The 23,848-nt window shown below is 43.0% G+C and overlaps 1 protein-coding gene across 2 annotated transcripts in view; it reads left to right on the top strand.

Annotated features, from left to right (window-relative positions):
- The first annotated feature begins 1,709 nt into the window (after nucleotides 1-1,709).
- ANXA13 (annexin A13) overlaps nucleotides 1,710-23,848 on the top strand; it is a 54,669-nt gene continuing 32,530 nt past the window's right edge. Inside the window, exons 1-2 of one of the 2 annotated variants that reach the window (XM_061171453.1) lie at nucleotides 1,710-1,784; nucleotides 3,136-3,258. In XM_061171453.1, coding sequence (XP_061027436.1) covers nucleotides 1,734-1,784; nucleotides 3,136-3,258 — 174 coding nt within the window. In that variant the 5' untranslated portion in view covers nucleotides 1,710-1,733. The remainder of the gene's footprint in view (nucleotides 1,785-3,135; nucleotides 3,259-23,848) is intronic. The other variant, XM_061171454.1, reaches the window with a different exon arrangement.

Genomic DNA, 23,848 nt, shown 5'->3' with positions numbered 1-23,848 from the left:
TTCGATCCCTGGTCCGGGAGGATCCCACATGCCACGGAGCAACTAAGCTCGTGTGCCACAACTACTGAGCCTGTGCTCTAGAGCCCCTGAGCCACAACTACTGAGCCCACATGCTGCAACTACTGAAGCCCACGCGCCTAGAGCCCGTGCTCTGCAGCAAGAGAGGCCACCGCAATGAGAAGCCCGCACACTGCAATGACGAGTGGCCCCCTCTTGCCGCAATTAGAGAAAGCCCGCGCAGCAACACAGACCCAACACAGTCAAAATAAATAAATAAAAATAAATAAATTAATTTAAAAAAAAAAACAACAAACTAAAGGACATAAACAAGCAGACCACAGTAGAATTCATACAAATAGCTTTTTAGGATCGGGATATATAATTTTAAGAATATCAAAGGAAAGGAATGTAAATTAAACAGTGAGATAACCATTTTTTATCTTTGAAATTGGCAGAAATGAAAAAGTTTGAAAATCTTCAGTGTTGGCCATTATGTGGAGAAAGGAGCACTGGCATATTACTGTAGGAAGGTATACGCTTTGTCTTTTGAAAGTCAGCCTCGTGGGTCAGCTGGTCTTTGAAAGTCGTTCAGCATTTTTATGTCTGTGCATAGGACAACTTGGCAACATCTCTCAGAATTTTAAAGCATATACACTTTGGCCAGCTATTGCATTCTTAGATTTTATTCTACAGATAAACATGCACACATATGCAAAGATGCATAAATGAAGATAGTCATTCAAAAGACCAAAATAACCTAAATGACCTTGAATAGTGGACTGATTAAATAAGGTTTGGTTCATACCCATAGTAGACGAACATGCGGCCACCGAAAAAGAAATGTGCCAATGTCTTGTATCTATTTAGTATATGAAGCCCAGAAGGCACGGAACAGAAGGCAATGTACCAACTCATTTGTTGAAAAAAAGCATACCAAAGATAGCTAGGCAGATAAACAGACAGATAAACATGGCTGTGTATGCATACCATTTCTGGAAGGACTCAAACCTCAGAGGGCAGGGACTGAGTGGTCAGCATACTTTTCATGGTACCTCTTCATATTATTAGGGGGAAAAATGTACCATCTGCACATATTACTTTTTAAATTTAGAAACTAGCTAAATTATAAAAATGATGTTAGCATAACTCAATGTAGCCTTCAAAAAGATCCTTTGTAATAATAAGGGTGATGTTAGTAAAATACGAAGATTTTTCAGTCTTGTTTGGTTAATGCTTTTATCACTCCAAGGTATAAAATCTTAGTGAAAATGTACACTTTTTTTTTTTTTTTTTTGGCCACACCATGCGGCTTGCGGGATCTTAGTTCCCCGACCAGGGTTCGAACCCATATCCCCTGCTTTGGGAGTACGGAGTCTTAACCACTGGACCACCAGGGAAGCTCCTAAAGGTATAAAATTTTAAATGAACACCTAAAATAAAAAAGAGTAACTCTTTCAATAATCCAGGAGTGAGAAAGGTTTAGCCCTTTAGTTGTGAATAAGATATTCAACTTGAAAAGCCAACACTCGATTTATTAATACATATTTTAGTTTTAAAAGATGGCCAACCAAGGCAGCGTGGGCAGGTTAAGATCATTTGTAGCTGCTGCCACTCCCTACCCAACCCCAACAATGTATTCAAATGCAATGCCAATGGTTACTTATTAAACTCAAGAGATATTATGCCCTGGGAAAACCATTATAAACTTGGCCTGTAGGAGAACTGATCTCTTAATGAAATACAGAACAACTATCTCTGAAAAAAAGAAAATGGGCAATCACCATGTAAGTACTTATTGCTTTCGGGAATCAAACCAAGTTCTAATTTTGGTTAGCATGTGGAGAAATTTAAACTATGAAATCATGATTGATACTTTTATACTTTATCATTGTGATCACTCCTAATTGTTGGTTTTCACAACAGCAAACCATGCTTTCAAAATGCATTTGGAAAATATTTTTTCTCCATTAGTCAGAAATCTCTTTGGAGGCGTGAAAGAGAAGTATTTAAAACAAGGTGGTAAACAGTGCCTTGCAGAGAGCAAGCAGTTAAAATAGTATTTAAGGAATGTATGACTAAAGATGTTAGTTTGCAGCAAAGCTGCACAAAGCTTCATAGACTGTGCCCATCGGTGTTTTGGGAATACAGGTTCATGTTGCAAATATCAGTAGATAAAGATACAAGTACTCTCACAAACCTATACAACTTGGATTGAAAGTTGAAAATATCCCAGTATTTTTTCTAAACAGCACCAAATGACCAGATATTTGCAAATACTCACGGAATGGATTTAATATTTTACTTTTTCTGAAATGTCTAGGCTCATGTGAATAGCATGTCTACAAATTATTAATGGCTAAAAACTGACAAAAATACTACCATTTGGAGCTAACTATGCACAAGGCAGGTCAGAGTTAAGTCTTGATTTTTGGGGTTTTTTACAGTGAAAAATGTATACTTAAAGCTATGGCAATAAGAATTTTAATAAGGTTTTGCTGCACCTAATGTGGCTTCCCACAGGAAGACGGATTTATTTTGTGTACACTAGGAGTGAAGAGAATAAAACTCCAAATTTTCTGCAAACTAGAACTTTGTTAATAAGATTTTCTCCTTTGCTCTAAATCAAACTTGTGCTCAGATGATTGCAAACCTATAAGCGTTTTCTTCAAAGAGGCATTATTTTTAAAATCATCTGTAAGTAGCATTTTCATACTAGCCAAGGTTATGAGGCTTCCATTTAGATTATCTTTCAGAGAAACTGAAACCGACTTTTAAAATACTTCTGATCCTGGAAAAAAATTTTTAAATAATAAAATAAAATACTTCTGATCCCGGGCTCCCTGGTGGTCCAGTGGTTTGCACTCCAAGCTTCCAGTGCAGGGGTCATGGGTTTGATCCCAGGTCAGGGAACTAAGATTCCACAAGCCGTGCAGCGCAGCCAAAAGAAAAAAAATTTTTTTTAATAAATAAAATAAAATACTTGTGAACCATGCAGAGGACCTCAGGAAAAATCATTGGCTCCTGCTTTAGCAGCTTAAGAGGATGTTTTCACCCCTTGAAAATCACCCCTTGAAAGGGGCAGCTGGCTTGTGTGAGTGGTCTAGCATTTTATGTATTTCTTTTTTGAATCCCCAGAGCCAATCTTACTCCCTGTCAGAAGGCAGTCAACAGTTGTACGAAGGGCAGGCCCAACCCTCGGCAGCCGTGCAGCCTCTCAGCCACCCATCAGGGAGTGGAGAGCCAGAGTTCCATCAGCCTGTAAGCACTTTATTTTCCCTCCAAATCATAGGTATGACCAGGCTTTCTCATGGGCCCATATTACTCACCAGTGACTTATTATACTGGACCCTCTACAATCCTCTCGTCGGAAAATGTCACCATCAGGCATTACTTCCAAGCAGGGAAATTTTTCCCTAGAAAATGTTTGTTATAATATTTGCAGCTAAGGTAAAAATATAATTTAGGAACTCAGCTTCCCTTCCCAACAGTGTCCCCTTAATGGTGTCCTGGAACAGAGTACATGATCCTACACTATGCCCCTGTGACACTGTAGAAAATATTAGTGGAATTTAACATGTGCATAAGGAATGAATATGTTCTAAGACTGTGTTTCTAGATGAGTAAATGCAAAACCTTTTTAAAGGACAAATTACTGCATTAGACAATGATTTGAATATGTACAAACTTAAAACTACGATGCTTATAGTTTTAAAGCAACTACGCAACCAAAACAAATTTGCAAACTAAATGCTAGTAAAATTCAAGTCCATGATGTGCAAAAGTATGTTATTGATTTAGTGTAATAGATAATGTTATTTTGCTGAGATTAAATGTAAAAATGGCGCAGATTGCTATAATGTGGTTTTTCTGAGTTGCAGCATGTCTAAAATATGATGCAGTGTGTGACTTCTTAGTTCTCCTGTCACGTTTCTCTATCCAAACTACTGAGAAACTTTTGTTTGTAAGACTCCCTGTAAGACAATTGGGCCTTCTCTTGGCTAAAATGCAGGCTTTTTATATTAAACCTCCCTCTGTTCTCTGTTCTTTTACGATGAGCTTGTGACAATTAAAGTATGGCTATTTGGCATGCTTTTTAAATAGAAACACAAATGCAGGCATTGAAATCATGTGCTAGCCCCTGCTCACCCTGATGATCCAGTATGCTTTATATTTGTTTTTATATATTAGTTATTATCAGCACTAAAGACACTATATAAAAAGCCTACTAGGAAGGTTGAATTCCCAAAAATATGTCCACAAACAAGAGTCCACAGATATCTGTTTGACAAATATTGCTCTAAAGCCAATAGAATGTTGGCCAGGAAATTACATTTTCCAAGGTACTCTGATATGGAATCCTAGCCAATTCTGAAAACTGAAAAATTACTTTTCTTTGTGCTTTCCTCCAATCCTTTTGCCATCATTTTTTGAACTCAAGACATAGTGTTTGTGCCTAACCTATTTGGAGCAGTAATAACGGACACTTGGATATTATCATTTGCTGAAACACCGTGTTCAGAGTTTGCTTAGCCTGGAGGCCATGTCCCTGTGCTCAGTGAGCTCTGTGCAGAGACAGAAAAATAGATCCACAGGAAAAAGCTTAGGTTCAGCCAGATAACTCTTCTATTCTACTGTGTGAATTGTTTTCAAGAGAATCACCATCTAGAGGAAAATAGAATATTGACACAAAGAGTGAGATGACTTTGCCATAAGAGTGTGGCTATAGGTGGCAGAGTCATAGACAGGGAGCAAGATCTAGGGGTGCCATGGATAAATGTGGAAATAATCACAAACTCAAGAGGACTATTGATTTCTGGAATTTTTTTTCCAGACTAATGAACAGGCGCTAGAAAGGACTGCTGCCTTGTTATTTACTCATAGTATGGACCCTGGGCTAGCAGCAACATCCACATGGCCTGGGTGCTTTTAGAAATGCAGAGTCTCAGGCCCACTCAGACCTACTGAATCAGAATCTACATTTTAACAAGATCCTCAAGTGATTCCCATGCACGTTAAAGTCTGAGAAGCAATGGACTGGGGAACAAGTTCTTAAACTTGGCTGGGTGTTGGAGTCACCTGGGGAGTTCTAAAAACCACTGATGCCTGAGTCCCACCCCCAGAGAGTCTGAATTAATTAGTCTGGTGGCTGGCCTGGGCTTTGGGATTTCTAAATGCTCCCCAGGTGATGCTAATGAGCACAGAGCTTGAGAAACAGTGAACTGCACGCCACGATCCTGACAAGACTAGCTCAGCACACCGCTGATGAACAAAGTGTCATTCTGAGTGTCGGTAAATGAAAACCAACTTGTAAATGTTAGGACATCTGCTCAGCGATCTGCCACAGTGTTTGTCAAAATGCCACGTTTATGACTCACTTGTGCTAATATTTAGCCAACACAAATATTGTCTGAAATAGAGACTAGTTTGGGACTTGTAGCAGGAGTTCCGAACCAGCAAGTTCAGATGCAGGTGGATCGGGAACACCTGGGAGCTACTTGACAGGTGGGGACTAGGTCCAGATTCCTGAGAAAAGAAGGGAGGCTCTAGAGACAGGTGAGAATGTGTTTGGGAATTTGAGACAAAAGTAAGCACGGCTTTAACCAAGAGTGTACATTCAACTGTGATCCTCAAACTCAAAGAATCGCAGTGAACCCCAAGCAGAAACCAGCCTAGACCATGCAGTAGTATCTCTCCTATCAGGAAACCTTTTGTCCCAGAAAGTTAGTCCTTCGTATCACCACCATCCATAAGAGGAAACAAAAATGGCTTCTGATGCGAAAACATGACATGCACTAAAGCATACCTTCTCTATTTAATGACAACTCACCCACTTAAAGTCTAGCTACATTTTTGGCACAATTACACAATCTGGGCTGTGGAGGTTTCTCGGCTATAATAGATTAAAAGCAGTCATTTTAAAGAGGTGGGGGAAAAGGTTGAGAAGGACAAAACCACTGACAGAAGGAAGAACATGCAAACTGAAAACTTGACCCAAGAACTCTAAAGTTGTAGGAACGCAGGGTCACTTCGTGTAGGGGATGGACTCCAGCGTATCCCAGCGCACCTGGGCAACTCTGCTCTACAGCACAGCGACATGAATCCAAACGCCCAGCAATGATGGGCATCACTGAAGGTTTAAAGGGGCCTTCTGACATGATGAGGATGATGATAATAACAGACATTTTTCAAGTGCTTGCTAGACTGTGAGCAGTTCTGAGAGCTGTGGTCCTAATGTAGACGCATGGGTCTACTATCAGGTATTCCTCAGTGCAATAGTCTCAAATGTGGCCCCCAGACCAGCATCATTAGTATCACCTAGGCTCTTGTTAGGAATGCAAATGATCAGCTGCCTACCCCCAGATCCACTGAGAAACCCTGGGGGTGGTGCCCAGCAATTGCCGCTGAAAAAGCCCTCCAGGAGATTCTGATGTTCGTTCATGTTTGAGAACCAGTGTTGAAGCAAAAGCCTCTCACGGGCCTCACTAGAGCTGTGCCCTTGCTCTGACCACTAACCATCCCCACCACTCAGCCTGCCCAGGTGCCCTGACCATGGCATTTCAAGCCTTCTTAGCCCCATGCCCTCCTTCTGGGCTTCTCACGCCAAATGCAACCCAGAGAACTACCCCCTTCTGCGCCTTCCTCCACCCCGAACCAGGCCTCACACTCTCCTGCCTCCCAGCTTAGAGCTGCGCAGTGAACTGGTGGCAGAAAGGCAGGAAGCCACTCTCCATCCTCTCAGCCAGCTCAACATATTCTTTTAGAGAAACTACCAGAATCCAGGTACTGTTTGAGGCTCTGGAGATAAAAAGAGGAATAAGATAAACGACCACAGTCCATGCCTTCAAAATAGCTCACAGTCTGGTCAGGAGGCAAACAAATAAATAATTATAATGACGTGTGGTGGATACACTAATAGAAACATGTCCATAGTAACAAGGTTCAAAAGTTGGACAGAGGAGGGAATGACGCCCTGTGGGAGAAGTGAGAGTAGAATAGGGTTTCTAGAGTGGAGAAAGGCATTCTTTGTAATGCAGGAGCACAGAGAGGTCCAGGAAGGCTGGTGCTGCTGGTGAGTTGAGCTCTAGCCCTGCCAAAGCACTCAGCACATCCTACAGCAATTGCCTGGGCAGCTGCTACCCTGTCCCCCGGGCTGTGAGCTTCTGAGGGCAGACGCTGTGTCTTACTCACTGCTGTAGCTCTGGGGCTTGACACATAACAGGCGTTCCATACATATTTTTGATAGAAAGATTGATGAGCAGGGACAGAGACAGGAGACAAGACTAGACAGGTGCACAGGGTTGAGGCCCGAAGTCCCTTGCATGCCATGCAATGTGTATTGGTTTCCTAGGGCTGCTGTGCAAACTACCACAAACTGGGGGGCTTCAAACAATGGAAATTTATTCTCTCAAAGTTCTAGAGTCTAGGGACTTTGAAATCAGCATGTTAGCAGGGCCACACTCCCTCCGAAGGCTCTAGGGAAGAATCCTTTCTTGCCTCTTTCAGACTCTGGTGGCCCTGGGGCACTGCATTCCTTGGCTCCTGGCAGGATAACCCTAATTTCTGCCTCCATCTTCACAGGGCCTTCTTCCCTATGTGTCTCTATGCTTTCTCCTCTTCTTCTAAGGACACCAGTCATTGGAATTAGGACCCTCCCTAAGTCCAGAATGAGCTCATCTTTCTTTTTTTTTAAACCACCTATAGAGGTTTGGCGTTCTTTCCTTATTTATTTATTTATTTATTTATTTATTTATTTATTTATTTATTTATTTATTTATTTATTTATTTATTTATCTTTGGCTGCATTGGGTCTTTGTTGCTGTGCGTGGGCTTTCTCTAGTTGTCTCTAGCGGGGGCTACTCTTCGTTGCAGTGCATGGGCTTCTCATTGCAGTGGCTTCTCTTGTTGCAGAGCACAGGCTCTAGGCGCACGGGCTTCAGTAGTTGTGGTACGTGGGCTCAATAGTTGTGGCTCGGAGGCTCAGTAGTTGTGGCGCATGGGCTTAGTTGCTCTGTGGCATGTGAGATCTTCCTGCACCAGGGCTCGAACCCGTGACCCCTGCATTGGCAGGTGGATTCTTAACCACTGTGCCACCAGGGAAGTCCTGAGCTCATCTTGAGATCCTTAACTAATTACATCTGCAAAGGCTCTATTTCCAAATAAGGTCACATTCTGAGGTTCTGAGTAGGCATGAACTGGGGGGACACTATTCAGCCCATTACACCAAGGAAATTGCGCTTTATTGCCTTAAGCTAGTAGTGGTTTTTAAACTTTGCACAACAGATTCCTTTGGAAGGCTTGTTTAAACAGAGAGCTGGGCCCCATCAGCAGAGCGTCTGATTCAGTAGACACTCTATGGTGGGGCCTGAGAATCTGTATTTCTGACAAGTTCCCTGGTGATGCTGATGCTGCCGGTCTAGGCACCACACTTTGAGAACCACTACCTTAGGCAATAGAGAAGCCCTAATCGATCTCAGACAAGGGAATGACAAGGTAAGCACTGCCTTTTGGATGGACCATGCTGGAAGCTGGTGGAGAAAGGTCTGGAGAGAAACATGACCAAAGGCAAGTAAAGCACTTGAAAGTCAGCACTTCCAAGTAAAGCACTTGAAAGCCTGGAGAAAGATGATGAACCCCTGCCCCCAACTAAAACAGTGACGATGGAATTGGAGAGACGAGGACAGATTGGAGGGTCAAATCGACAAAACTTGCTGACAGGATATGGGAGGTGAGGAACAAGAAAGACTACAGAGGGACTCCAAGGTAACGGGCTTGTGCACGCAGGTGGATGATGGTGATGCACCCGGGGGATGAGGCAAAGTCTGCAAGGTGAGAGGATGAGTTTGGTTTGGGGATCTGTTGAGTTTGAGATTTCTGTGTTCCACCTGGGTTTAATGCCTAGCAGGTAGCTGGATCTGGAACTCAAGAGAGAAGTCTGGGATTGAGGTAATTTGTGTGTATAAATTCTGTTTTTTTGTCTGTTTGTTTTGTTTTTAAGTTAGTATGTATTTGTTCACAGACTACGGGGCTCACAGTGGCTTAAATAACAAAGACCTTTAATGATTAACCCTAACAGGAAGTCTGAAAGGAGGGGACTCTAGGGCTGGTTCAGCAGTTCAGTCACGTCGTTAAGGACTCAGGCTATGTCTGCCTTTCCATTCTGCCACCCTTGAGGTACTGGCAACATCTCCCCTCCTGCAAGACAATGGCCATGTGTGTGTTCAAGTTAGTAATCTCACATGATAGGGTCACAAGCAGGAAGGAAGGGGATGGAGGAAAAAAAATGTCTTTCTCCTCTTGTACCAGTCCCCTATCAGTGAGGAAAATCTTTTGGGAATGCCCAGGCAGACATCCCTTTCTATCTCATTGGCCAGAATTGGTCAAAAGCCCATCCTAGACCAATCACTGGCAAAGGTGAAGAGGATAGTGATGGATCATGATTCATCCCCAGGGCTGGGGAAATCATCTTGTTAGCTAGTGTTCTTTCCCTCTCTTTCTCTCTTTCACACACTCTTTTTATTTCCATGTCTTAGCCTCATTCTCTCCTACTGAAAATGAACTTTTTCTTTTCAATGATGGGGGAGGCAAAAGGAGTTGATGAGAGGGAGGCCCAGCCACAGATAGTTCAGGCACCACAGAGAGTTCCATGGCCTCACATAACCCCAGATTAACTACCCCAAGGAAAAGAGTTTTCTCTAAGCATCTATACATACAATGCCAGGGAAAATTCTGATTGGTTGAGGTATGTGCCTACCTCTTTGAATATCACTGTGGTCAAGGTTGGCCTTACCTATCATTAGGGATGGGCAACATTGCTTTATCAGTATTGCTTTCTTATAACTATTGTTTTTATTAATATTACTACTACTACTTCAATGACTATGCCTACTATTGGATAGACTGAAATAGAAAGAGAATGAAGATTTGAAGATCAGATGGGAAGGCAGTAAAATAATTCACCCTTTCAGTGATGGAGGTTTGGATTGTGGTGGGAATGAAAAGGAAGATAAAAATGTTAAGAAGAATTTTAAAGAAATAATAAGTTTGGATCCAATGCATATTGCAACTCTCTTACCAGGGGGAAGAATAACATTCATTGTTTTGATTCTGGAGGAGACAAAAACTTGCTCAAAGCAAATTTAGCTCTTTCACCTTGTTTCCTTTTCAGCAAATCTGAACTTGTTCACATACTGTTGGTTATGCCCTACTACACAGCACTATTCCATGCTGTAACGGCTCAGCTCAGCCCCCAATATTTTCATTTTCAATTCCATCTGCCCAGTTATCATTGACTCTGGAGGATGCCAGAGTACACTAGCTTCCTTTTTTCCTGTAAGCAATGAATCCCAAGTTCATACTCTCACTGAATTGGCAAAAAACAAAAGAAAAGAAAAAAAAAAAAACAGCCTTTGGCAATAGAAGAAGGAGATGGATAATTCTTTTCTAATGAGAAAAGTGCTTCATTTTTCATAACACTTGAAGGCATGGTTCCTTTCACAGTTGAGAAATAGTCGTCACCTCCCCATCACCACCTTTCCCTCAACTTTTGTTGAGGCAGTACAGCAGTCATTGGATATCTAGAGGTGTAACCCTCTTCAGAGGTCTCTAACGCCCCAAACAATCAGTGGACAACCTCAAAGCAGACATTTTCCCCAGGACACAAAATCTGGTTTCAAGACAATGCATGTTATTCTGCCTCTAGAAGAAACTCTGAGTTGTCCAGCCCAACACAGTACTGAAGGGCCCCCAAGAATGAGCCAACTGGGGCTGCCAGTGAGGATGTGATGCAGACAAAGATGCAGGGGGTGATGACAGACTTCTCCCTTTGGACCCACTTTAACTCAAATTCTTCCTCCTAGTTACCTTATCCCAGTACTCATCTTTCAGATTTGTCATCTGGGTTCCTTTGAAATCAAATCAAAGAGAGAAAGTCACCATAGTCCACTTCTAATCCTCCCTTTTAGGTAACCACAGCAATGCATTCTTTGTGACTGGGGACCTTGCTTTAGTCAGTACCTATGTACCATTTACCACTTGAAGCTCAGCCTTCTCAACACCTTAAAGTAACATGTAGACAGAACTGTTATAGCCATTAGATCAGGGCTGTAGACCCTTCACATATCAGATTTTAGCACTACTGCCACTTGCAACCAGATATTCTTTGCTGTGAGGGGCCGTTCTGTGCCCTGTGGGATGTTTAGCAGAATCCCTGGCCTCTATGACTAGACACCACTAACACTCCCCTATTTGTGACAAGCAAAAATGTCTCTGGACATTGCCAAATGTCCTCAGGGGGGCAAATAGCTCCTGGTTGGTTGAGAACCACTTCATGAGACACAGACCTTAAATGGGAAAGCTGGGCTAGTGGGCAGATGTCCCCATAATGTCTTTATCTGGCTGAATTTCCACCAGCGATGATGCATTCCTGCCCCTCTGGTCTAGGCTCTCCCTCACACTGATTTGCCTCTCTTATCACAGGGTAAAAGCCAACTCACCTTGTTGATGACAATGGCAGCTGAGAGGTGGTGGTTTTCCCCCAAAAGGCTGTTAGCTCATAAGTTAAGTTCTGATGGCCAGAATGCAAAGGGCCTCCCTGCAGAAATACCCAGTAACAAGGCTGCTAAGCTACTGGTTTTCCTGCCTAGATGAACAGTGCTCATCTGGAAAGACATAATCATGAGTGAAATAATCAGGAGTCAATTTGCTCACCTCTCCTCTGGGTGTAGCCCCCAAAAGGGCTGCCCCAATAAATCTTCCTCTACCAGAGCTCAGGGCATGGTAGGCCCATCGCATTGTTTGCGTTTCTGAGTATACTGCCAGTAACTTTGGAAACAATGGTACCCACCACCTCGAAGAGTCTTAAGTTCACATCTCGTTAAGGTCAGGTCTCAACCCCATAGTCACCTTTGATGGTAAATATCACATTGACATGTATAACCCAGACAACATAGCCTAAGGAAGCTTGTCCTTCTGGAAAATGACCTAACTATACCAATCTTCATTAAAAGGTGTTCTTAAAATGCCAACATAAAAATAACCCCAAATTTAGGAGAAAGATCACTTTTTTAATCTAAAAAGTTTCACTTAATTTTCAGAACACACAGCATATGTAAGCATATATCATATTGAGATCTGATCCAAGGGGATGTTTTTTCTATTTTCAGCCTTAGTTGACGAATGATGCAAATATTTGTACCCATTTAGAATGATGGCCAAACTATTAATAGTCATACCTGTCACTTTATAACTGCATCTCTGAAAGGGTGAATAAACAGCAGCGAAGAACTCCCTGTGTTCTCAGCACCCTTCAAAGGTTTCCTAACACACTTTCCTAGCTATCTTGTCTACATCCTTGGCTAACAAACTTCAAAAGCTGATCCAAGTGAGAATAGGATCTAAGAATGGAGGAATCAGCTTTGTTATCAGTCAGTGAGACCATGGTGACCATTAACTTTTTGCTCTGACCAGCATTTACGTAGATTTTGATTTAAAACCAAAAAAAACAAGACTTTTAATCAAATTTATTGTTTCAAGGAAACCATGCCCAAGAAGCAATCAACTTAATTAAACAATATGCCACTAATTACCCAAGATTCATGTTTAAAGATGTGAATGACCCCTCTATTGTGTTTCAAATTGCCCATCAGTGTCTACTAAATGTATCTGTGGAAATGTCACCAGGATATTTTCTGGCTGAATTCAGTTCATTGACTTTAAATAGTACAATACTTTGCATTCGTGCTAACTGGGTTCAAAGTACAAATGAGTGACCAGTTAGAGGTGAAAGAACATTGTCCTGAGAGAGAGGAGTCCAGTTTTTTCCATAAGCAAGTAAGTGACCCTGGGCAGATGACTTAACCACCAAGCCTCAGTTTATCTGTAAAATGACGGAATTGGATACATTGAATAATGTTTCCCAGACTTCAGACTTAAGTGTGACCTTCTTGAACATTGCCAGATACATGTGCCACATGTTGTACTAATAGTTCTAGTAACTATTTTCTTTAAATCCACTCATCTTTTTGACACAAATTTAGCTTAAAAAGAAACTTTGTATTAGTACCATAAATGGAAAACCAATATCATTCGATGTTAATACAGAAAGTGAGTGTATTACATTCGAACTAAATACTATTGCCAGCCAAAGGCTCAGATCCTGTCACCTGTTTTCTGATAAAAAGACCTTTTGCATGAAATAGAGAAGGTGTTTGCAAAGTAACTATTTGAGGCTTTCTGGACCACACAGCCTTTGTTGCAACTACTCAATTCTGCCATTGTAGTGTGGAAGCAACCACTGACCAAATGTATATGAGTGGGTTGGCTATGTTCCAATAAAACTTTATTTACAAAAACAGGTGATGGGCTGGATTTGGCCTCAGCCTACCGTTTGTCAACCCCTAGATTGGAGGAGTATGAAAGACATACTATTACCTGGCAAAGACTGACTACTCAGAAGAATCTAGAGAGAATTTTATTTTATTTTATTTTTTTAACATCTTTATTGGAGTATAATTGCTTTACAATGGTGTGTTAGTTTCTGCTTTATAACAAAGTGAATCAGCTATACATATACATATATCCTCATATCTCCTCCCTCTTGCGTCTCCCTCCCACCCTTCCTATCCCACCCCTCTAGGTGGTCACAAAGCACCGAGCTGATCTCCCTGTGCTATGTGGCTGCTTCCCACTAGCTATCTATTTTACGTTTGGTAGTGTATGTATGTCCATGCCACTCTCTCACTTTGTCCCAGCTTACCCTTCCCCATCCCCGTGTCCTCAAGTCCATTCTCTACGTCTGTGTCTTTATTCCTGTCCTGCCCCTAGGTTCTTCAGAACCATCTTTTTTTTTTTTTTTTTTTTTTTTTTAGATTCCATATATATGTGTAAGCATACGGTATTTGTTTTTCTCCTTCTGACTTACTTCATGCTGTATGACAGACTCTAGGTCCATCCACCTCACTACAAATAACTCAATTTCGTTTCTTTTTATGGCTGAGTAATATTCCATTGTATATATGTGCCACATCTTCTTTATCCATTAAAAAGAACTCCTTTCCCAGTTGGAATCTAATGGGCTTTAATACCTTCAGTGTTCCATGTCACTCACTTTGAAAAACGCTTGGTTGAATTTCTACCCTAAGAATCTATGATAAACCTCTTCCCTTTATCTTTTGCTCCTTGGATAAAGTCTAGGATTTCTTACTTGTACAGCTCTCAGTGTATATATTTTTTAAGTTGTCTTTCTCATTCACTGGGATGTCAATGGGAAAGTTCCTAATTTTTATCAGACCAATGGTTCTCAACCCTGGTTGCACATTAGAATTATCTGGAGAGTTTTAAAAATTCCTATACCTAGTATATACCTATATCTTAATGATTCTGATCTAATAGGCCCAGGATGTGACTCAGTCATTTCTGTATGCTCACAATTGGCTGTGGCAAACTTGCAAAGTCAGTCCCAGCCAGGGTGACCAACTATCCCGGTTTCCCTGGAACTGGCCCAGTGTTAGCACTGAAAATCCAGGATGTCCTGGGAAATCCTCAACCTTCGGCAGTCAGACAGTTGTTCACCTTAGTGCCAGCCCACCACTGGCAGAAAGTCCTCGACTCTCTCCAAGAGGGTCAGAAACAGTTTCAGAGAGGAGATGAGGCGTCAGCAAATTTCCTTGAGTAGATCCATTCTCCACTGTTGCCCCCAGAATCAATGGTGGGCAACCAGGTGTTTAAAAATTGGACGGGCACGAGGCTCCGTGCTGTCAGTCCCCAAGCTTCTTTGGCCCTCTGAGGACTCAGGTAGGACAGTGAGGAATCCAGCACAGCATCTGTCCTCTGCCTCCCCTACCTCACACTGATAGGCCCCTTGCTAATAAGACAAACCGGCAGTCATTTTGCATAGATTCTGTCAGGTAGGGAGAAGTGACCTTTTACCTGTGAAAATGTCTGACAGTTTATCAGGCTGGAAAGCAGTCACCCAAAAGGAGCAAACATCAGAAATTGGCCATCCTGCTGGCCTCATGCCTCTTCAGTCTTCAAAATGCCTCCGCTAAAATGCAACTCCCTGGCACACTCTGGTCCTCGAATGACGATCCCTATGAACTAAGGGCAAGATGCTTTAGGAAAGGGGTAACTGAAAGATTTGGGATGAGATGGGGAGAGAAGGAGGAAGAGTCCTGAGAGCCTGTTGGAGAAGGTCAGAAAAGCCAATCCCTCCCTGGCCAGCTCTGATCACCATCATGAGATCTCTCTGCCCAGTACTCTCGTTGTCTTTCTTTTCCCCAGCTTTATTGAACTACAATTGACACATAACATTATGTAAGTTTAAGGTGTACAATGTGTCGATTTGATACACTTACATATTGCAAAATGATTACCAGCATAGCATTAGCTAACACCTGCAGCATGGCACTTAGTTACCATTTCTTTTTTGTGGTGAGAACATTTAAGATGCTTTCTTAGCAACTTTCAAGCATATAATACCATATTATTTAACTATCATCACTATGCTGTACATTAGATCACCAGAACTTATTCATCTTACAACTGCAAGTTCGTACTCTCTGGCCAACCTCTCCTCCTTTCCCCTAGTCCTTGGTAACCACCATCCTAGTCTCTGTCTCTATGAGTTCAGCTTCCACATATAAGTGATATCATACAGTATTTGTCTTTCTCTGACTTACTTCACATAGCAGAATGTCCTCAAGGTCCATCCATGTTGTCACAAATAACAGGATTTCCTTCTTTCTCGTGGCTGAGTAATATTCCATTATATATAATATTCCCTTTCTCCCTTCCTCCCTCCCTTCCTTCCTTCCTTTCTTCCTCCCTCCCTCTCTCTCTCTCTCTCTTTCTCCCTTTCTTTCTTTCTTTCTTTCTTTCCTTCTACCACATCCTCTTTATATATTCATCCATTGACAGACACATATGTTGTTTCCATATCTTGGCTATTGTGAATGATGCTGCAGTGAATCACATTGTCTTATTTTTTCTTCCTGAGATTCTGCTGGGTACAGCAGGTATTAGTCCCAGTTTACAGAAAAGAAGCAGAAAATATGATTCTATTTGACTCAGAAGGAATATTGGGAGCAGAGTTTGACAATAACGCCTCTCCCGCACACACACTTTGCCCTGAGAGAGGCTGTCCCTTTTGCCTTGCAAATAGTGATAACTGGCCTTCATTTTTCATTTCACTTCCTATTTTCTCATCATCAAGAACATTTATTGATCCCATGGTCATGCAAGTGGTCCTCAGCTTCCCTGGTCAGCAGACAAGTCACAGGTCTCGACTGGTGTTTCTACTAAGAAAAACAGCATTCTAATAGTTGAAATGAGCTTTCTATCATTAAATTTTTTTTAATAAATAATTTTGACAGGAACAAAAAAATGGTTGATGAGAAGTCAATAGTAGAGTTTCTGTATCCAGACTGTGTAGGTTTGAATTCCATTACTTACTAGCTGTGTGACCTCAGGCAATTAATTAACCTCTCTGTGCTTTGATTTCCTCATCTGCAAAATAGGAGGTAATAATACCTACTTCATAGGGTTGTTGCGAGGACTGAGTGACTATACGTAAATTGTCTGGACCAGTGCCTGGCACTTAGTAAGTGCGTTGTATTCAGCTGTCATTCTCAATGTGTAGTGTTTCTCCCATAAATTTCTCTTAAACTCTTAGTTCCTGCTACTACTTCTCTACAAGTACAAAATCCTTTCTGATTTAGGACAGAATTATGTAATCAGCTATTTTAAAGTTCCACACAAGGCACCATGTCAGGCGCTCATTCAACACTCAGCAGGAATCAGGTCAAGAGGGAAGGAAGTAATAAAAATAACGCTGAGCCCTCACCACATGCCAGCATCCTGCTACGCACTTTTGATCCATATCCTTATAACAACCCACAGGAGATAGATACTATTATTACTATCTTTCAGATGGGAAAACAGAGACTTAGAAACGATAAGGAGAGAAATAGCATCACGCCAGATTCAAGGGTAGATATCCTGGAACAGGGGGGTTACCTATGTGATCAGAAAGAAGTCTCTCTCCCAAAAGGAACCTCAGTATCCCCAACTCCATACAAGGCAAGTTTAGCCCAAACGGCCAATGTTAACTCAAGTACCATTAACTAGCGTGGGGACGGTCATTGCGAATGCTGAGGAGAATACAGGCATGTCCGAGCCTCTCCCCAGCACGGCCTTCATTTTGCTCCTGTTTAATAAGACCAGGCCATCGCCTAGTTCTAATCCTGGCCCTCTTTCTAGTCTCCCCAGCCCCCCTCCTGATTCCATGTCAGCTCAAACAGTAGCCCTCTTTAGATCAGTGTACAGCGAGCCCTCTGCCCTCTGCTCCCCAGCATTTCCTCGGAGACTTCCTGTCTCAGAGTCTGGATACTAAGCAACCACTTTTAAATATTTACCGAGGAGACTGCAGCCAGACAAGCCTTCTGGGGAACAAACAATCCAAATGCCACTCCCATTACAATTTGATATTATTTCAGAGTTTACAAATGACCTTTACATCCTTATATCACCCAGCATCCCACCGCCCACGTGCCACCCACCGTGTGCTTACTGTAATCCGGCACTGTGCTACTGCATCCCGGACACGACTGCATCCAAACTTCACGCTACCCATGAGCTGGTGCACCTCCCCTGTGAAGAGGAGACAACAAAGGCTCGGAGAGATGGGTCAGCTTGCCCGAGGTCCTACGGCCAGCAAGAGGCAAAGCGTAATTGAACACAGTAGGTCTGACTCCCAAGACCACATTGTATCTTTATGTCACATTTAGATCAATCATGTTTGTTCTGCAGCGGCGCTGTGACAGGTCATAGTAAGCACACATGTACACAGACCCAGAAAGCATCATGCTGTAGTCTCTCCCTGGAATATCCTTTCCCCCACCTCTGCCCCTCCTCTTCCCCTGTTTTTTCTGCTTGCCTAACTCCTACTCATCTTTCAAGAACCAGCACACATGTCAACTTCTCCATAAAAATTCCTCTTTCTCCTCTCAGCTATTGGCAGCCAAAGTGCTTACCATATCATAACGCAATTCATTGATCTATTTCCATGTTAATTTCTCTGAGGACTACGATTCATAGACATTGAGTCCCCCCGCCTCACCTGGGGTAGTGCTTGCCACACAAGAGATGTTCAGTACTTGTTTGTTGAAGGAAGAGGAGGGAAGAAAAAAAGGAGGTGGAAGGAGAAAAGGGAAGAAAGAAAAGGAAAAAGAGAAGGGAGGAGAGGAAGCAGGGGAAAAGGGAGGAACTGTTCAGAGGATGGTCTAATTTGCCTGCTGTGTATTGCTTTTTTTTTTTTAAATCAGTTCAAGAGGAGTTTTTTTTTTTTTTTTTTTTTTTTAAATTTATGGCTGTGTTGGGTCTTCGTTTCTGTGCGAGGGCTTTCTCTAGTTGCGGCAAGTGGGGGCCACTCTTCATCGCGATGCGCGGGCCTCTCACTATCGCGGCGTCTCTTGTTGCGCAGCACAGGCTCCAGACGCGCAGGCTCAGTCGTTGTGGCTCACGGGCCTAGTTGCTCCGCGGCATGTGGGATCTTCCCAGACCAGGGCGCGAACCCGTGACCCCCGCATTAGCAGGCAGACTCTCAACCACTGCGCCACCAGGGAAGCCCTGTGTATTGCTTTTTAATGAATTCACATGTCTCTCGTGAGAGAGTATATTCTTATTTTCCAGTCTTGATGTTATCCAAATAGAAGATCAGGTCACCTGATCAGGTCTTAGCTACTGATGAGCAGGAGTGTATTTAAATACGGGTGTCCTCAGGCTGGGTGACCCACCTGGAGAATTTTGGTTACTACATAATGTATAGAGCCACAAGTCTGCAAACACATCCCTCAGCTAACTTTTTCACACACGCCATCCCCAGAGTTTGCTGTGAGTTGGAGGCAGATTTCTTGAAACCCCCTTTCGATCATAAGAGTTAAGCCTTCCTTGAACTGTACTGGGTCAGCAGCCTTTGAGCAGGTGTCTGTTGCTGCACGCTGGCCCTTCTGCCTGGGGGCATCAGACACAGAGCCACGCTGCTTCCTGGGCCGTTGATGGGCTGAAGCTGGCACATCCCTGAGTCATTTCGGAGTGGGTGTTTTCAACATTCTTTCTGCCCAGGTGACACTGCTTCCTAGGCTCCTAAAATTTCAGTTTATTTTCTCTGCATCCTCCCTCCAGAAAAAAATCGTTCATTCGTTTCCTTGTTTTAAATGCAAGAACACGAAAACACAGAAAAGTGACATGTAGACGCACTAGAAGGAGGAAAACAACAGCAAAGCTCCCAGCGTAGTCGTGCACCAGGCAGTGCCCTTTGTAGAGTCAGGAGTATTCGTTTCATCTTGAGCCTGACACACCAGCACGATGGCCAGCACTGCACCCGCCTTGTATCTCAATGGGACCCTCACACCCTGGGGTGCCAATTAGCACACTGGCCAGAATGTGGTGTTGTGGTGTCAGCCCAGATCACCTGGACTCCACAGAGCCTGAATTTTTAACCATTTTACTGCCCTGGGTGAAATGCATGCCTGGATCCCAACTGCAGGTGATGAATGAAAAACTGATCCTCAGAGTGCCATTTACAAGCTGAAAACCCCTCAAGCAATATTCTGGAAAGGTCATTACTGATCTGCCTTCAACAAATAATGTTTACATTTATTGAGCACGTGCCCTCTGCTAGGCTTCATTTTAGATGTTTTGCATGAATGACTTCATTGAAACTCTCACAAGAGACCTATGAGATAGGGGATATTATTATCCGCATTTTGCCATGAGGCAACCACAGCACAGAAAGATTCCCAAACTTGCTCAAGGTCACAGAAGTAATAAGCAGTACCGCTGGGATTCAAGTCTAGTCTGACTAGAAACCTATGTTCTTAAAGTTGACTATTATATCCTCTGTGGCTACCTATTATAAACATGATGTCTGGGGCATTGCGAGACAGATAACAGATGAATAGATGGATAGATAGATAGATAAATAGATAGATGATACATAGATAGATAATAGAATCTCGCAATATCAAGTTTGGAAGATGTCTGTATATTTCTATATGTATACCTTCCAAATGTGTCAAGTCAAAATATGCAGAATCAAAAACCTAAATATCACTACAAGACAAAACCCAAGAGTTGGGCCAAAGCAGCAGAGGCAGGACTAGCATGCCTGTGGTTCCTCTAAATATCTGGCACTGGAAATGTTATCTCATGCAAGCCTCAGATCTCAGAAGGCAGACACTGCCCCCATTTTACAGATGAGGAAATGGTGGCTTAGAGTTTAAATGGCCCAACTTTACATGACTGCTGAGGGGCAGGATCACATTCAAACTTAGATCCACATGGGCTCAAACCCAGACTCTGTAATCATTTTTATTAACATCTAACATCATGTCTTTTTTAATGTGTCTTCTGAGTGTCAAAGCAAATGCTGTTTAAAAAAAAAAAAAAAACAAAACCAAAAAAAGGAATGTTGCCCCACCTCTTTTACGTCTTGTAGTTGAAAGCAGGTGGACTATCCATGTATTTGCCTCAACCCTCACAAACTCAACCCTCTGTCCCCATCCTGGAGTCCCCTGCACCCCCATTTTGTGTCTGACTCACATTCCCGCAGACCTGCTTTATATGGAAGTTCTGCTCAGTGGCCTCAGGTTTCAAACACAAAATCTCCTGATAGGCAAACAGGCCAGAGGCCCCGAAGTCAGCTGCCTGGCCCACTAACAATGAACAATGGAGGTGGAATGTCCTCTCTGTGTATATTCCCGAGAAATTCGTTACCCAGATCATCGGAACAAGCCAAGGACACCCCTTGCATCAACACTGGCCATCGCTGATGAATGCATCCATTGTAGACACAGTCCCAGCCATGCCAAGGGGACGATTCCTTCCGCACAGACCGTCTTCTTTTTCTTTCCTTTTTAAATCACATCACATGATTCCTTCCCTCTGACATCAAATATCCTGCTGTTACTAGGAACAAGATGGAATTCTCTTCTGATAAGGAAAGCTAACCAACATGGCTAAGAGTCATTCATTCCTAGAAGGGGACGGTGACTTCAACCTGCCTTGCTGAGGGTCATGCATCTGATATAGACTTTTACGCTGCATTATTTGTAAAGCAAAAAAGGAAAATATTAAGTCTCAATATCATCTTTATTCCTAACATGGGGTTCAACACTCTCCCACTGCACCCCACGCCACCCCACCAGACATTACTATTATTTTGGACTAAAAGACATTTATTTTTACTCATTTTTTGGCCTTGGATAAACAAACTGGACATGTTCGGAGGGTCCTTTTCCCATCCCTCCGCTCTTATAACTCTATGATATTTGTATCATGGAACCATCTTGCTAAAACAGAGAGGGAATGTCATTTCATACCTGTCAGTCAGACAGTCCTGGTTCGAGCCCTGGCTCCATTTCAGCCGTTACCTGGCCAGGTGATCTTAACCAAGTCTCCTCATGGCTTCTGCAAGCCCTGACAGCATCTTTGTGCAAACGAGGAAAAAGTATTCCTCTGGGGGAGAAGCAGCCCTGTCAGCACAGAGCTCGGCAAGTGTATCCCCAGCAGGACCCAGCTCCCACTGCCCTCAGGCTGGGCATAACCTGAACAGCCATTCACAAGTTCACAGCCATTCTCTGTTCCAACTCGTCAGTTGTGAAGTGGGATAGATAATAAGTCCACCAAACTCTTGCACCGATGAGGCTAAAATGACACACAGAATAGTTTATGAAGCCTGTCACGAGATTTCTGCTGCTCCGGTTTAACTCTACCTCACTTCCTGAGTCGCACCTAATACTCCTGATGAAAAGCAAAGACACAATTTACTTCTTTGAGGTTGCTACTTCCCACACTCCCACAACTAGAGAACCAGCCCTTTTAGAATGTGATCAAAAGGCAGGGTGGGCTTGGTCAGTGTGCAGCCTGTGCAGCTGCACAGGGCCCCACGCTCAGAAAGGCCCTGCTCTTCGTTTAATGCTCTGATGTCACCATCCTGAAATTCTTAATCATTTTTGAACACGGAGCCCTACACTTTCATTTTCCACTGAGCCCCACAAATTATGTCTCTGGTCCTCCCAACAAGCCTTCAGAAGCACCAGATAGCCTTCTTACAGCCCACAAAAGATTGGGAAAGGAACATGGGACACGCCATCGCTCTGCCGAACATGAAGGCCCCAGTCATAATTAGAGTGTGAGGCAGGATGGTGCACGGGATCCAAGAGCATGAGCTTTAGGAGGCAGATTGAGCTGGTGCAAACCTGCATCCTGCAAGACCACAGACAAATTCCCTCACCTGCCTGAATCCAGGCTTCCTCCTCTGTAAAGCAGATGACAAATGCCTACTCTTCCCTGTGAATAATGAAGAAAGGTCTGTCAATGAAGAAGTTGTCTAGCACATGGCGGGTGCTCAACAAATATGAGTCCTTCTCCCAGCTTGTTTCGGGAATAGATACTTCAAGACGGGCCAATGGACTACATTCCAAAAGGCAGTGGGGTGATAGGGGGCCCTGAGATCCCTTTGGCTCTTAAGATTATATGATTCTCCATTAACCAAAACCTACAAGCCAGCCTTCCTCCAGTCCATAGTTATTCAACCTCTATCTTTCCCTCTCTCTTTCTGTCTCTCTCTCTCTCTCTCCATATTTCCACCCTTCTTGTCTTTGCTTTGCTTCATTCTGAACCCATGCTTCCTTCATGTAGTGGACAACATGGCTGCCAACAGCCCTAGACTCACACTCTGTTGGCTTAGCAAACCCAGCAGGGAGAGACATCTCTCTCTCAATATTTATGTATCAACCCAGGGAAAACTCTAATTGACCCTGCTTGGATTACATCCCCACTCCTGAACCAGTCACTAGTGCCAGAGTGACAGGGTGTGTGTCCACCCAAGGGCAGGACGATGGGGCTCAAGCTTCATGACTGACATCTCCCGTGAGACCACGTGAAATGGGAGGGGAAGTCCCCCAAAGGACATAGGGATACCAGGCAGATAAATGCAACTCGTCCTCTGTGCTTTATGTGGTTTACTGCTCATTCCCAATAGGTACCCAAAGAAATGAAAGGAGGGACAGGGAAATCGGGGAGTGTAGACAGTAGCACTTAAACCAGCCTTCACTGAAGGATGGGAAATAAGTGACATATGTCATCAAAGACCATCTCTGTGAGGAAAGACAAAGAACTGAGAAAACACAGGGTGTGTTCAAAGCTACTCGTTGCATGACTGCAACTAACCTCACATCTTTAAATTTTTAATAGCCATGCATTGATTTTTATGCTTACCTTTTGTTTAGGCAAGCAACACTGGTTTTCCACTTCAGTGCTAATAGAAAGTTTCTTTTTGAAAAATAACTTTAAGCAAAAACAAAGTAGGTCAATTGAAAGAAAAATAATAAGCAAATAATAATAATGTAGACATAGATAGCTGTGGACATTCAGTGCATGTATTATGCCAATGACTGAAGTATGGGAAACATTAATGTATATACAGAACTTTTTCTCCCCAAGGAGCGGGAAAAACCAATAACTCTGCTATTGCTGGTCCATAGGGTTATCTCTGACAAACTAAATATTATGTCTCTCATTGTGTGAATGGTAAAGCTTTTAGCCCAGATTGTCAAATGGATCTGTAATAAGATCCTAGAATCCTCAGCTTCTGGCCGACAACACCTATTCTCTAGACATACTGTGTCTCATGGCGAAGGTTGAAAACCAGCATTCCAGGACGTTGGCCCACTGTATTACTCTCTGTTTCAGAGACAGACACACAAAGGTGGGGTTGATATGAAAATCACTTCTCCCAGAGCTGGCTGGGCTGATTGTCCTTGAGAACAGAGGGGGCCATTCTCCGTGGTCA

Source organism: Eubalaena glacialis, chromosome 17 (genome assembly GCF_028564815.1).
Source record: "Eubalaena glacialis isolate mEubGla1 chromosome 17, mEubGla1.1.hap2.+ XY, whole genome shotgun sequence".
Lineage (NCBI taxonomy): Eukaryota > Metazoa > Chordata > Mammalia > Artiodactyla > Balaenidae > Eubalaena > Eubalaena glacialis.
Note: the sequence above shows the minus strand (reverse complement) of the source record. Positions and strands in the feature narration are given on the sequence as shown.